This window comes from Miniopterus natalensis, chromosome 1 (genome assembly GCF_054644295.1).
Source record: "Miniopterus natalensis isolate mMinNat1 chromosome 1, mMinNat1.hap1, whole genome shotgun sequence".
Classification (NCBI taxonomy): Eukaryota; Metazoa; Chordata; class Mammalia; order Chiroptera; family Miniopteridae; genus Miniopterus; species Miniopterus natalensis.
In genome coordinates this window covers 1227037-1242001 of record NC_142081.1, presented here as the reverse complement: position 1 = coordinate 1242001, position 14965 = coordinate 1227037, and the positions used below count along the sequence as shown (strand labels likewise).

General features: G+C 66.9%; 1 protein-coding gene across 1 annotated transcript in view; it reads left to right on the top strand.

Annotated features, from left to right (window-relative positions):
- Window positions 1-13490, top strand: part of PACS2 (phosphofurin acidic cluster sorting protein 2) — a 36650-nt gene extending 23160 nt beyond the window's left edge. The window contains exons 8-24 of the mRNA XM_087817852.1: window positions 661-720; window positions 1859-2016; window positions 2704-2794; window positions 2978-3052; window positions 3457-3608; window positions 4026-4158; window positions 4346-4450; window positions 4521-4627; window positions 4835-4989; window positions 5243-5353; window positions 5739-5847; window positions 9652-9694; window positions 10830-10872; window positions 11026-11161; window positions 11727-11953; window positions 12116-12229; window positions 12818-13490. Of these exons, the coding sequence (XP_087673978.1) occupies window positions 661-720; window positions 1859-2016; window positions 2704-2794; window positions 2978-3052; window positions 3457-3608; window positions 4026-4158; window positions 4346-4450; window positions 4521-4627; window positions 4835-4989; window positions 5243-5353; window positions 5739-5847; window positions 9652-9694; window positions 10830-10872; window positions 11026-11161; window positions 11727-11953; window positions 12116-12229; window positions 12818-12936 (1938 nt within the window). The 3' untranslated portion in view covers window positions 12937-13490. The remainder of the gene's footprint in view (window positions 1-660; window positions 721-1858; window positions 2017-2703; window positions 2795-2977; window positions 3053-3456; window positions 3609-4025; window positions 4159-4345; window positions 4451-4520; window positions 4628-4834; window positions 4990-5242; window positions 5354-5738; window positions 5848-9651; window positions 9695-10829; window positions 10873-11025; window positions 11162-11726; window positions 11954-12115; window positions 12230-12817) is intronic.
- Window positions 13491-14965: the final 1475 nt, after the last annotated feature.

Genomic DNA, 14965 nt, shown 5'->3' with positions numbered 1-14965 from the left:
CCTGTGCCCAGATGTGCCCCGGGTGAGGCCAGTCCTGTCCCTGTTCAGCATCCGGCCCACATGGCTCAGCGAGCTCGGCGGGGCTGTGCCAATTCTCTGGGAAGAAGCCCCGGCAGGGACCTCAGCCTGTCCCAGAAGGTCCCCACTGGCCCCCCAGCTCATGGGAGAGCCCCTAGCTCCCAGCTGCTCCCAGCTGCCCCCGCCCTGTCCACGCACAGCCACAGCCTCTGCTCCGGCCGGTCCCAGTGGGTCGGGTGCAGCTGCCCCACAGCTGTGACTGGGGAGCCGGGGAGCATGGGCCTCCGTCTGCAGGGTTCGCCCACCTCAAGGGTGGCCGAGAGCAGCCAGAGCGGAGCACTCAGGAGCTCCCGGCCTGAGGCCTGCCAGGGAGGCGGAGCCTGGGGAGGGGCCAGTGACCCGGCCGCCGCAGGTGTCGGCTCCTGGAAGAACCGTGCAGGGTCCCCTCCTCCGTCCATTCTGAGTCTGCCCACAGCCGTGGCTTAAATGCTCATGAAAATGCCTGTTAAACTTGCGAGAGTACATTTGAGCTCATAAATATCGTGGCCGGTGTAAGTGAGCCTGGCGGCCCGGCCCAGCCGGCCTCCCAGGTCCTCCAGGAGGTGGCTCCCCAGGTTCTGATTCCTTCCCCTCCTCTTGCAGCAACAGAACTTCAAGCAGAAAGTCGTGGCCCTGCTGCGCAGGTTCAAAGTGTCCGAGGAGGTGAGTGACCTGTCCAGGCAGCGGTTTCCACCACGAGGCCAGTGCTCGGGAAACGGCTCGCCCAGCTCACAGGGAGGGACAGTTGTGGGGAAACGGCTCTCACAGCTCAGAGGGCAGAACAACCGGCGTCCTCGTGTGAAGCATGAAGCCGGCCCCACCCTCACCTGCCAAAGGCCGACACAAAATGGATCAGAGGCCACGTGGAGGGGCCGAAACTACAACCTGCAGAAGCCGTGAGTCAGCCAGGGGTCTGCCAGGCGAGCAGCACAGCGTCACGGTCTAAGGCGGCCCCCCCGCCGTCAGGAAGGTGGAACAGACCGGCCGGCGGCTCGTTGGCCAGAGCGTCATCCCCATACGACAAGGTTGCGGGTTCGATCCCTGGTCAGGGCACAAACAGGAATCAACCAGTGATGTGCAACCACGTGGGGCAACACATCAGCCTCCCTCTCTCCCCCAATCAATTGAAAAAAGAAAAGAAAAGGCAATGAGAGCCTATAAAATGGGACATTTTTGCAAGTAGAGAACACGGCCGACCCGGGAAGGCAGCCCTATTGAAACTCCCGCCCGGTGAACAGGCGGCAGAGGGCCAGGCCCGACACGTCCTCCAAAGAAGAAACAGGTGGGCAGAAAGCCCGTGAGAGGGGCCTGGCACCCTGGTCACTCAGGAAACGCGGGTGAGGACCACGAAGACGCCAGGCGGCCCCAGGTGACGAGGAGGCGGGCCCCCGGGACAGGGCTGGCCTCAGGCGGTTAAATGCGAGGCTGGGTTTTGCCTACGAGGTGGAAGCCGTGCACGTGGAGACTGGCAGGTGGCCCCTGGAGCTTCGTGTGTAACTGCAGACGCCGGGATGCTCCCCACGCCCGCCCACCGTGATGGGCTAGACCTGGGTCCTTCCTGCCGTGGCTGCGACCCGGCAGTGAAAGGGGGTTGCTGGCGGGGAATGAGGGACGTGGCAGCCGGCCATGGGCTGCTGGCTCCCCTCGGCCAAGCACGGGCCCAGGAGGGCGGGATCCCTGGGGATCGCCTGGTGTCGGGGTGACTGGGCTGATGGAGCAGCTGGGGGAGGGTGTGTGTGGCTCTGCCCTTCCCCTGTCCCGTGGGCTCCCTTCCCGAGCCCTCACGTTGCTCTCGCCGTAGGTCCTGGACTCAGAGCAGGACCCTGCGGAGCATGTCCCCGAGGCGGAGGAGGACCTGGACCTTCTGTACGACACGCTGGACATGGAGAACCCCAGCGACAGCGGCCCAGACATGGAAGATGACGACAGCGTCCTCAGCACCCCCAAGCCCAAGCTCAGGTGGGGGGCGCCCGGGGGCCCAGGGTGGGGAGGACAGGACGTGTGGATCCCAGCAGGCGTTTGGGAGAAAGCGAACAGCAGGATCCAGGCTGAACCCCGGAAAGCTTCGGGGACCCACGGGGCAGTGGTGTGAGGGACAGAGGGGCCGGCTCTGAGGGTACAGGGCGGGGGTGCTCCCACGGTCCCCAGGCAAGGTGCCCATCCCAGGAGGGGCCAGGAGGGAAGGTGCACAGTTCTGGGGCGAGCGTCTCAGGGCCCCGACCCTGCCTGCCTCATGCTGGTCCCACCCCCGCATTTCCACGTTCCCTGTGGCTTTGTCAGCAAACACTGAACGTGTCCCCCAACATTTTAGCGTGAACTGTCCTCTGAGTCCCTTGAGTCTGTAAGTTGCCTCCACCCTCCACGGTTCTCTGTCTGCCGGGACTGGGCATGTGGCTGGACAGCCGGGTTGGCCGGTTCTTGTGGATGGTGCCTCTGTGTGCTGTTTGTGGGTTCCCTTGTTCCCACACTGACGGGATTGTGGGGTGCAGCTGTCACCTGTGCCCCTGGCTTTCAGGGACCTAGGCTCACCTCATAGCTGTGGAGGAGCTCAGTGGGGGCCTTCTGGGGACGCTGCTCTGCCAGGAGCCCCAGCTTTGCCTTGTGTGGGCGGGTCCCGGACGGTAGCCCCTCTCTCCCCACGCCCAGGCCGTACTTCGAAGGCCTGTCGCACTCCAGCTCGCAGACGGAGATCGGCAGCATCCACAGCGCCCGGAGTCAGAGGGAGCCTCCAAGCCCGGTGGGTGCCCCGCTCTCCCGCCGTGTTGTGGTCACCGGGCCACGTGCACGCTGATGCTGGGAAGCCAGGCTGGTGTGCTCCCTGGCGACTGTCCCCGGCAGCCCTGGGCCCACGTCCGTGAAACCCCGGCCGTATCCCGGTGCCTCCGAGGCACGCGGCCTGACTCCCGTCTCGTCCGTGCAGGCTGACATGCCCGAGAAGGCGCGGGCCCTGGGCGGCAAGCAGCCAGGCGACGGCATCTGCGACCCGGTGGCCCACGTAAGCCGCACGGCCGTGCTCGCTCAGCGTTCGAGCGCAGGCCTACTATGCGCTGCCTTAGGGGTCTGACCCAGTGTGGAACCACCATGAGAGCCTGGCCGCCTGTGGACAGCGGGCTCGCCCTGAGTTGCTGCTGGCACAGGCCCAGTGGCGCCAATTGGTTCCTGCTGCCCTCAGGGGTTCCCAAGGAGGGTGTCCTGGGGCATGGGGCGGGTTTTGGGGGTTTGGTACTGGCCTCCTGGGGCGCCCAGACCAGGGCCAGTGGTGGGGTGTCAGGTCAGCTCAGTCCCAGGGCCGCGTGCGGCCGTGTCCACACGCAGGGAGCCACCCGCCTACGGGAGGCTGAACGCTCCCACAGGCCGGAGCCCCGCGCGCATTCCCCACGGCCGCCTCCCTCCCCGCAGAGCACGCCCGCCCCCGGGGAGCCGCCGCTGCAGCCCCCGCAGCCCGAGGACAGCCCGGAGCCAGAGCCCTCCGCCCTGGACGTGTTCACCGAGAGGCTGCCGCCCAGCGGGCGGATCACCAAGACCGAGTCCCTCGTGATCCCCTCCACCAGGTGACAGGCCGCCCCGGGAGGCGGGTGGCCGGGCAGTGCTGTGTGGGAAGGACTCGGCTTGGGGTGTGGACGCTCCCGCGCCAGGCCTGTCTGCTGAAGAGAACCACTCGGGGGGCACGCAGGTTTCTGGGCCCCTCGGAGGCCCACACGGCCCCGACCCCCCTCCCTCTACCCTGTCACTGGCTGCCTGATGGGGCCGCGCTGTGGCCGCCGGCGGTTCTGGGTTCCTGCTCCACGGGCAGGAAAGGCCCCGTTGGCCCCATCACCTGCAGCCCTGTGGCAGGTGCCTGTGTGCAGCACCAGGGCTGCTGCTGGGTGCCCTGTGGGGGCTGCACCCTGCTGAGCCCGGGGCAAGGCTCCGGGAGAGCTGGGGCAGTGAGGACGGGGGCCGGCCCCAGCCTGTCCTGGCCCCCACAGGTCCGAGGGGAAGCAGGCCGGCCGCCGAGGCCGGAGCACGTCCCTGAAGGAGCGGCAGCCGGCGCGGCCACAGAACGAGCGAGCCAACAGCCTGGACAACGAGCGCTGCCCGGATACGCGGAGCCAGCTGCAGGTGGGCAGGGCGCCGGGCCGCGGAGGGCGGGGCAGCTGGGCGCCGGCCTCCCCGTGCGCTGCTCCGCTGCCCGGGCCCGGGCGCCTTTGCCCTGGTGGCCTCTGCGGAGCCGAGCGCTGCCCACGGTGGCTGGCTGCGGGGGGTCATGGCGGGGCCCCCGCCCGGTGTGGACGGGCTGTGTCTGCAGATCCCCAGGAAGACCGTGTACGACCAGCTGAACCACATTCTCGTCTCCGACGACCGGCTGCCCGAGAGCATCATCCTTGTCAACACCTCCGACTGGCAGGGGCAGGTGGGGCCGGCGTCCTCCCTGGGGGGGCGGGGGGGCCACGCCCGAGGCCCACGGTCGCCCTTGCCCCTAGTTCCTGTCGGACGTCCTGCAGCGGCACTCGCTGCCCGTGGTGTGCACCTGCTCCGCCGCCGACGTCCAGGCCGCCTTCAGCACCATTGTCTCGCGGATACAGCGATAGTGAGTTCCCCCCGCTCCGCTGTGGGGGTCCCTGCTCCCAGCCTTCCCAGCCGCACCCTGGGGCGGGCTGCCTGGCGGGAAGTGGCCTCCGTAGGGCTCCCTGGGGCCGGGGCGTGCGGCTGCAGCAGGGCCACGGGCAGTGGGGACGGTCCTCCTGTGAGGACGGGTCCCTGAGGCATCTGTCCCTCTGTCCTGCCCGCGACCCAGCTGCAACTGCAACTCCCAGCCCCCGACGCCCGTGAAGATCGCGGTGGCCGGGGCGCAGCACTACCTCAGCGCGGTGCTACGGCTCTTCGTGGAGCAGCTGTCCCACAAGACGCCCGACTGGCTGGGCTACATGCGCTTCCTGGTCATCCCGCTGGGTGAGCCCTGGGTCCCTCCGGGAGGACTTGCGGCTAGATTTGTTCCTGTCGCAGAAACGCAGCCCAGGGTCAGCCACTGGCCCTCAGTCAGCAAACCCGTGGCTTGAGCCTGCTCACCGTCTGGTGAACGCTGACCGTGCCTGTCGCTGGGAAGTTAGGGGCCCTGGGGGGCGCCTGCCCCAGCCGCCCAGCACAGCCAGGCAGGTGCAGAGCTGCAGGCGGGTCCCACCCCCTGACGCTGTCCCGCCCACAGGTTCCCACCCCGTGGCCAGGTACCTGGGCTCCGTGGATTACCGCTACAACAACTTCTTCCAGGACCTGGCCTGGCGGGACCTGTTCAACAAGCTGGAGGCCCAGAGCGCCGGTGAGGCCGGGCGTCCACACCACACACGCACACACACGCCCGTTAGGAGAAGGGTCCGTCATCTCCCAGGACAGGGCCCCCGTGCCCATGTCTCTCAGGCCCTGGCCACACCTGGGCAGGGTGTCCACAGACGAGGCCCCGGCCAGGACCCTTTCCTCTACCCCCGTGAGCCTGAGCCTGCTGACTGGGGGCTGGGCTGGGAGAGGCATGGCCAGGGGCCCTGGGGGTTGGCTCTTCGGGATTGGCCAGAGCAGCAAGGACCCGGTGAGGATGGCGGCTGCCTCTGGGTCCCAGGGCGCTGGGTGGCCTCAGAAAGCGGAGGTTGAGTGGGGCCCATCGTGGCCCCTCATGACCTCTCACAACCCTGTGTGGCCGCCTCGTGCAGTGCAGGACACGCTGGACATCGTGTCAAGGATCACTCAGTACATCGCGGGGGCCAACTGCGCCCACCAGCTGCCCATCGCCGAGGCCATGCTCACCTACAAGCAGAAGAGGTACCTGGAGGGCCCGGCCTGGGGGGGCGAGGGCAGGCCAGCGGGTGCCCAACCCACACTGCAGACCCAGGTGTCCTGGCTCCTCGGGTGACCCATCACTGGCCCTGAGTGATGGCCCTCGGGGACAGACCCAGCGGGCCGTGGGGTGGGCCTGACCTGGACTGTGGTAAGGCCATCTTGTCCTCGCCGGCAGGACCCTTCACTGACCCCAGCGGGGAACTAGAATGTGCTGGCGGTGTTTCCGTTTCCGTGTGTGTTATAATTTCTCATAATAAAAGTTAAAAGAGCAGCTGTCACTGTGCCCAGCGGTGACCTGCTCTTTCGAGTCCAGCACCTGCTCCAGCAGCCAGGGCGTCCCAGGCCGGGAGACTTGCTCTCTCCCTGCCCAGAGCAGGACAGTCGGTGGTCAGGAGTGGAGCCGGGGCCAGGGCTGCCATCGAGCAGGGTCCACTGCCTGGCCTGGGTGGGGGAGCCTGGCACACAGGCCAGAGTTCAGGTGGTTTAGGAGACTAGGTGGCTCCCTGGGCCAGGCCTCGGACACGGCAGGTCCTCTGGGGAGTCCCGGGGGGACCAGGGCTTGTCAGGAAGGTGAGCTTACGGGGCTGGCTCTGCCCCCAATCAGAGTAAAGCTCTTTGAGCCTGTGGGAGGGCCGGAGCTGGCTGCCTGCAGCAGGAGATCGGGGTTGGCTTGGCGGCTTAGTGGCTTCGAGGGGCCACAGCCTGTCCGGCCCTCGGCTCCCTGCCGAGTGCTCGGTAACATGTCGTGTTTTCTCTCCTGGCGGCTTTCTGGAAGGAAAAAGAACTTCCACTTTGACTTTACTCTCAGGTACTGCTGTTGGGCCTGCCCCCCGTCCAGGCTGGTCTTTAGGGCTGTTTAGCAGTGCTGGCGACTGGGGTGCCTCCTGGAGCGCCGGCACCCCAGGCTCACTCCCCCTGCTGCCGGCCTCCCACCCGGGGGGAGGAGCATACGACCCTTGCTCGGCCGCCCACCCATTTGTGGATCCGGGCCCTGCGGCCGGCCGGTCTCCTTGTCGGCCTTAGTCCAGAGATTTGGTTTAAGACGTGGCCAGTCCGGACTCTCAGTGCGTGTTTCTGAAGCCACGTCTAGTGCTGCTGCTTAACTCAGGAGCATGGCCCTGACCATAGCTCGAGCCACTGACCCTGACCACGGACCCCTCGCCACGTGTGGGCTTTGCTCCCAGCACTGGGGGGTCGGGAGCTGGGTTCCCAGGGGAAGACAGGATTCATGTCAACCTGACACGTGGAGATGGGAGGTGAGCGAGGGCGGGACTTGCCGGTGACACAGTGGTCAGCGCCCCTGAGCAGAGGGTTTTCCAGCGAAGTTCTGTGGCCAGGCTGCTGGGAGCTCCCCACTTCTGGTAAAGGGCTCTTCACCCCCAAGGTGGCTCCACCCTCTCGAAACCTGTCTGTTGAGGACGCAGCCCTGAGCACCCGCAGGCTGCCTTTCTCACAGGCCCTCTGGTCCCTCCTTTGGGGTGCCTTCTGCCCTCGGTCCTGGGGCATGTGCTCTCCTGGGAAAGCCCCCCAGGGCAGGGTCATTGGGTCCTGGGTGGCCTCCAGGAGGAGGGCCTCAGCCTGTCCTGCTAAACAAGCCTAGGGGCTCTAGAAAGACCAGCCGTGGTACCCCGCTGACCCACCCCCAGTGTTCTGTGGCCATGGCAGCTGCTCCCTGTTCGCCGTAGCGTGGGGACTCCGCAGCATGCCCCGCTGCCTGGGCCCGGCCTCTCATCTCTCCCCCAGGTGACTGGTCTGAGCAGCAAACCAGGGCTTTGGGGGACCCCGGCCCTCCCTGCTCCCATGCCTGCCACCCCACTTCCGCGTTACAGGGGTGACACTGGTGCTTAGGGGTGGGGTGGGGGCTCCAAATGCCCTGGATGGAGCCCTTGAGGGCCCCGCATGTTGGCCACCCTCAGAATCCAGGGCTTGGAGGTCAGGGATCAGCCCTTGCCTGCTGGGACAGAGGACACCCTTCTGTCCACCCAGGAGACCCAGGAGAGAGCACAGCTCTCCTGGCCATCTCCTCCTGGCCCCTCTCCAGCCCGAGACGCCAAGAGCATCTGCAGGGAGAGCCCTGTTGATGACCAGTTCCCAGCCCAAGGTCAGAGACACCTGCCATGTGCGGCCTGGCAGCTCCCAGGCGAGGGGTGCTCGGCGCCCCAGCCCCCACATCGCAGCCTTGAAGCGAAGGTGGAGCTCATGTGCCCGTCATGAGCAAGACCCAAGGACGAGTGTCCCCTCTGTGTCGGGTTGGGTGAGGGGTCCGTGGTGAGCCGGTGTCACCCCTGTGCCCCAGGCCCATGTGGAGGCTGGGTGTCGTCTGCATGGCCCGTGCTGAGGCTTGGCTTTGAGAATTCCAGCAACATCCCTGTGTCGTGCCGTTTCTTCCATCTTGGCCCCTTGGGGCCCTCGTCTGCCTCCCTGCGTACCTCTCGGGGGAAGGCTGAGGGGACAGGCTGGCTGAGGGCATGTGGCCCGTGGGCTGGAGCCTGCTGGGCGCTGGGCCAGGGAGCCCCAGGACCACCTGCCTGTCCACCTCGCATGCAGAGGCCGGCTTTGCTATTTGGATGGAGAAAAGGGATCTTTCCTCTTTCAACTGTGTTCCCTTCAGAGAACAGGGAAGGGCTGGGAACTTGGGTGTTTTCGGTGGAACAGACTGAATGTGTGGGTTGTTTTATCCAAACACATTTTCTGGGTGTCCTGCTAAGGTGACGTGGCACAGGGGTGGAGGCCATGGGTCCTCATGTCCGTGTGATGCCGGGGGGGGGGTGCTGTCCCCTCACACAGGTGCCCGGGCAGGGCAGCCCCTCGGGCAGCACCGGCCTTGGACACTGCTCCACCTGCGTACTGTGCTGCCCGGGGCCTGGCCTGCTGGTCCAGCTGGTGGGCGCACTCTATAGGGCAGCATGGGGCGGGGGTGTTGCAAGGCTCTGGGGTGACGCCCCTCGGGCCAGGGCAGGGCACAGTGGCTGCTCCCCTGCAGGAGTCGCGCTCTGGTGTCAGGCTCCAAGGTTTGGGGAAAGGAGGCGGGAGGATCAGAGCTGGGACAGTGACCCAAAGCTGGACCTTGACCAGAGAGATGCCGCCAGCCACGGAGGAGGGCGGGAAGGCACCGCCATTCCTGAGGCCATGGGAGACAGAGGGTTGGGCGGACCCTGCCCTGTGGACCTTTCCAAAGGCCGGGGCAGACTCTTCCAGCTGCCCACGAGGCTGCAAGCCCGGCTCCTGAGAGCCCCTTGACCGCATCCCCTGGCAAGGTGGCCGCCAGTCAGTGGGCAGCCTGCTGCAGGAGGGGCCCGTGCCCCCCACCCCCGCGGCCTTCGCCTGGGTGGGGACCTCAGTTTCCGGGAGGCCGTGGTTTTGCCAGGACTAGTGCAGACTACTCACCGCTCACCACACGCCATGGCTCACGGCAGCCACACAGCCGGAAGCCTGGGTCTCTCCTGCGGCTGCTCTTGGGTGTCACAGTTAGGATGTGGCGTGTGCACCTTGTCACCAGGGCCAGCGGCCTGGGGAGCGGGCCCTGCCTCAGCCTCACGGGGCTTTAGGACGGTCGCCCCCAATTGCTAGAGGCCAGACTGTTCCCTGGGGTTCCAGTGACAGGCAAGCCCCTCCCTCCAGGCTGGGCTGGGCACCTGGGCACCTGGACCATCCCGGGGGATGGAGAGCAGGTTCCTCCTGGAGGCTGCGCTGCCCGAGGCCTGCCCTCCTCCCTGCGGGCGGGTGTGGGGCGGGTGTGGAGGGCGCGGCTGGCCCGCCGCAGCGTGACTGTCTCCTTGCCTGCAGCCCCGACGAGGAGTCCTCGCAGAAGTTTATTCCCTTCGTGGGGGTGAGTAGCTCGGTGTGGGCGGTGGCCTTGCCCAAAGCACCCCTGCATCCCGCCGCCTGGGGAGCTGAACCTGCCAGCAGGTCAAGTTGTATCGGTCTGATTTTGCACTAAGTTGATTTTTCAGACCCTTTCCTATCATTTGAAGCTGAGGACCGGTCCGTTTTTGAACCTTCCCCATCTTAAAGCTCGTGTCCTCTCCCCGTGTCATGGGCAGGCCCTGGCCGCAGGGCTGTGGGGTGTGGCCGGCGAGCCCGGAGTCCTCCCTCCCCCACGCCTCCGCTGCCCTGAGGGTTTGCAGCCTGTCTGTCCCTGTGTGCCCCCCCACCCCGGGCATCTGCTTGGAGAGCCATGGGCAGCCTGGCCGATGGGCCTCCGTTTCCCTGGGCAGGCGTCCAGGGCGGCTGCTGGCTTTTCTGGTGGGAGTTAGTCCCAATCAGCCTGTCCCACGGCACCTCCTGTGGTGCCGGGCAGGCCCTGCCCCTGCCCACTGATGGCAGCCGCCACGAGCCCCTCGGACACTTGAGATGCCACCCCGGGGCCTCAGCGTGACTTGTCACTGGCTCCCTTTAAGCTTCCGTAGCCCCCGCACCATCCCACAGGTCCTGCAGCCCTGTCAGCCCAGGTGGGGGTCCGAAGCAGTGCCTGCCTGGGCCAGGCGCCTCTGCAGGCCCTGGGCCCTCTGTGCCCGAGCTGGACAGGGCTCCCTCACCCAGTGTCCTGATCTCGCTGACATCTGGGCCTGGCCACTCGCACAGGCTGTTTACCGAGGGCCGGCCGGCGTGCAGGCCCAGAGGCTCTGCCGTGGGGGAGGGCAGCCTTCCCGCCAGAGGCCACATGCGTCCTGAGCACTGGCCACAGCTCGAGGGCAGTCCAGGGGCCACTGGCAGCCGTGGACCCTCCTGGGAGTGTAGGGTGGCCACGTAGCGTGCTGCCACTCAGTCTCCCAAACACGGCTTCTGTGAGGGTCCCTCGCCCCCTGGCATCACCGCTCACCGCCAGGCATTGGCCGCCCTGAGCTTGGCTCTGCCCACGGACAGGAGGGGCTGGGCCCCAGCTCCACCCCAGTAGCTCCCGTGGGGGCACATGTTAGCCCCAGCACCTCCAAACTGCTGCCAGTGATGCCTTTTATTTTCAGGTGGTGAAAGTTGGAATAGTGGAACCGTCCTCAGCCACGTCAGGTAGCCCACCCTGCCCAGCACCAGCCCCTGCGAGGCCTGAGGGAGGCTCCTCGAATGCCCGCTGCCTGGCAGCTCCGCCCAGTGAGCCGTCCCGCCCCCCACGGGCCCACGGGGCTGCCCGGGGAGCTCAGCGCTGTCCCTCACTCCCCACAGGAGACTCCGATGACGCGGCCCCCTCGGGCTCCAGCGTGCTGTCGTCCACCCCCCCATCCACGTCTCCCGCTGCCAAGGAGGCCTCGCCCACCCCCCCCTCCTCCCCGTCAGTGAGCGGGGGCCTGTCCTCCCCCAGGTAAACGCAGCCCCGCTCCAGCCCCAGTCCCCGCTGCCCTGCCTCCTGTCCGAGTCCCCGGTCACTGGTCGCCCCTCGTGTCAGGAAGCTGAGGGTCTCGTGGGAGGGCGTGGGCTCGCGGGCAAGGACACCCCGTCCTGGTGGGGGTTGCTTAGGGGACCGACAGCATCGCCAGAGACAGACCCCAGGAAGCAAACAGGATGCTGCCCAGACGTGGTCTGGGAACCGCAGCACGGGGAGGAGGTGCCGGGTGGCAGGTGGGGGCCAGGAGCTGCTTCCGGGTCTCCTGTGGGCAGAGGTCACACAGGCAGAGCTTGGGTGGGGTCGGGGGTCCTCTCGCCGCATGGGCTGCGAGGTCCCAGGGCTGCCCAGCTCCACGGGGGCCACCCCTGTGATGAGGCCATGACCTTGGCCCTCCAGCCTCAAGGGGCAGCTTGGGCCTTGGCCGGGGCCACAGGTCCCCCGGGGCACAGGCAGCACTGGCTGGCACCTTGCCGCCCGCATCAGCCCCGGGGGGACCACGGGCGCCACCAGGACGGACAGTGAGCCCCCCTCTGCTTCCCAGCCAGGGCGTTGGTGCCGAGCTGATGGGGCTGCAGGTGGATTACTGGACGGCGGCCCCGCCCACAGACAGGAAGAGAGACGCGGAAAAGAAGGACCTGCCCACCGCCAAAAACACACTCAAGTGCACCTTCCGGTCTCTCCAGGTCAGCAGGCTGCCCAGCAGTGGTGAGGCCACAGCCACGCCCACCATGTCCATGACTGTGGTCACCAAGGAGAAGAACAAAAAGGGTGAGTGTGTGCGCGTGAGAGCGTGTGCGTGGGTCTGCGTGTGCATGAGTGCGTGTGTGCATGTGAGTGTGTGGTGGGGGACTGTTCCCGGGTGTGCCGGGGTCAGTGTGCCCCCCCCATCCTGAAGAAGCAACCGGACAGCACGGCCCCCTTTCCTCCTAGTGATGTTTCTGCCCAAGAAAACCAGGGACAAGGACCTGGAGTCCAAAAGCCAGTGCATCGAGGGCATCAGCCGGCTGATCTGCACGGCCAAGCACCAGCAGAACATGCTGCGGGGTGAGCACGGGGCCCCAGGAGCTGGCCGACTCGTGGCCCAGGGTTCTGTCTGACGTGAGGCACAGGACAGCAACACTGGGCATTTGAGTCCAGCTCAGAAATGCCTCTGTTTTGCTGACATGCTGGTCACACGAGCCTGGCCCCCTGGACAGCTTTTCAAGCTCTGAGCAGTCGTGTCCCAGCCCCTCTGCTCCTCGGAGAGACCAGCTTGTGTCTCAGAGTCTCAGATGTTCTCTCCACACTGAGACAGAAGTGGAGCTCGGGGTTCTCTCTGTTCACAAGATCACATCTGATGAGTTGGGGGGTGAGGACTCTGCCTTCCTGCCCTGACTCTGGTTTAATTGGAGGGTGTCTTCCACCTGTCCATAGACCCTGCTAGGACGGAAGGTGTGAGGATCAGCAGCCCCTCGGTCAGGGGAGGTGGCCTCGGAGGGTGGGCACAGAAAGGCCCAGCCAGCAGGTCCTCATCCCCCGGGATCTGGGGGTCCCTGGGGGATGCCCTCCAGTTTGTCCTGGGCCCGGGCCTGAGAAGGGATGGGTGTGCTCTCCTGGCAGTGGGCAGGCGGTCAGGTGGTCTTGTCCCCGCAGTGCTCATTGATGGCGTGGAGTGGAACGACGTGAAGTTCTTCCAGCTGGCAGCCCAGTGGTCCTCCCACGTCAAGCACTTCCCCATCTGCATCTTCGGACACTCCAAGTCCACCTTCTAGCCCTGCCCGCTGTGGCCATGGCTGTGGCCGTGGCTGAGCCGGGAGGACCCAGCTGCTTTCCTGTTAACATTTCAGTTTACTACAGAGACAGACCCTGGAAACACAAAGAGAAACCGTCTTAAGTGTGAATGTGCTCACAACCTGGAAACTAACGGGGGGCCCCACAGGGAGCCCCCAACTGCTCTGCTTATTAACCAGAACACCCTGGCGGGTGGGAGGTCAGGCGGACAGTGTTAAGCTGGAGAATCGTGGAAGTGTGTTTTGGCCTCAGGACCCCCGACACTCCCAGCGAGAAGGGTTCTCGCCTTCTCGACCTGCCCTCCCTGGAAGCCAGGACTCTGCTTCCCAGGGAGCCAGCTCTGGCACGTGCCCAGACTCAGAGCTGGGCAGCCAGAGGCCAAGAGTTGGCCTCCCATCGGAGGCATCCTGAGAACACGGAGGCCCGTCAGCCCAGCCCTGGGCCCCAGCCGCCAGCCAGCCAAGTGGCCCCAGCACCACCCACTTGTGGTTCCCAATAAACTGCAGCCCCACGGGGCAGCGGAGGTTTTACAGTAGCAGATATTTTTAATGCTTTTAAATACATGTTACAATGTAGATGCCAGACTCATCCATCGCTCTTATGAAGTCCCAGTGGCCAGAGGCTGGACAAAGCCAGCACAGCGCTGGCCCAGCCACACCCGCCTCCCACGACCCCGCTCCCTGAGGTTTCTCGAGACACCATGCTTCTGAGCTGTACCTACCCAGACAGCAAGCTCAGTGGCCCCCTTGCCCTCGCCCTGGCCCCACCTGCTGGGTGTGGGGAGTGGGTGGGTCCCAGCAGCACTGAGGTGGCTGGTGAAAGCTCAGGCAGGGTGGCTGGGCACTGTTGGAGCTGTGGGCACAGCCAGGGGCACCCTGCAGGGGCCCGGTGGCCTCTGGGCCAGGCGCCTCAGACTTAGGTTTTGGGTCCCATCCTGGATGGCAGCCACACCCTCAGCCTTTCCACAGAGCAGGAGGGGGGCATCCTGACCTGCAGCCGGCATCCTCCCCAGTCCTGCTGCACCCCCAAAACCCCACACCCCAGGCCTCCACGGGAAGCGCCCACCAGCCCCCACTCCTTGGTAGCTGCGGCCCTGGGACCCTGGCAGCCCACCCAGGGGGCTGAGAGCCACACAGGCTGTGCTCAGAGGACGGGGCGGCCGCGGGCGGACCCACATTCCTCATCGTGGGGCCTCCCGTCCTCGGGGTGCAGGAGATGGCCCATAGCCGCGACCTACCTGCTACCTCCTCCCAGGCGGCTGCACAGGGCCTGAGTGCTCATGGCCAAGGGCTTTGGGGCTCCTGGCCTGGGTGCGGCCCACGCCTGAGGGCAGCCCGTGGGCAGCATGCTGGGCAGCGGACCCCTCCTAACAGCACCTCCTTGCTGAGGGACCCTCCTCCCACAGCCTGGACCAGGTGCCTGAGATGACCCTGGCTTGGGGCCCGGCCCCCCGGGAAGAACCTGGGACGGGGGTGCCGGCGGCCGGGCCGAGCCGGCTGCCCCGCGGTCGCCCAGCGGGAGGCGGGGAGGCGGCAGGCCCCTGACGACCTCCCAGCCGGAGCTGGGCGCGGAGGAAGGGCCCGGGGGGCGTCCCGCCCCGGCCGCGGGCCCCTCCCGGAGCATCCGCCCGCGCCCGCAGAGCCCGCGGCCCGGAGCGCCCGTCACTCGGCCCGGCGCGCGGTCCTGGGGCGGCTCGGCCGCAGGGGCGCCTCTGCCCCGCGCGGAGTCGCTCGGAAGCACTTCGCGCAGAGGGGACCAGGAGCCAAAGCCGGCGGTGACCGAGCGCGGAGGGCGCGGGACGCGGACCGCGGGGGCGGCTCCTCGGGTGCAGGCGGAGCCCGCGGGCAGAGCCCCGGGGGGCGGGCGCCGGCCGGGGAGCCGCCCCCGGAACGCGCGGGGCCGGAACCCGGGGCGGAGAGGAGCCGCTGGAGACGGAACCGGACCAGCCGGTCCGAACAGCCGGAACACACACGGCGGGCGCCAGGACGCAGGCGCGCCGCGGGCCGGAAG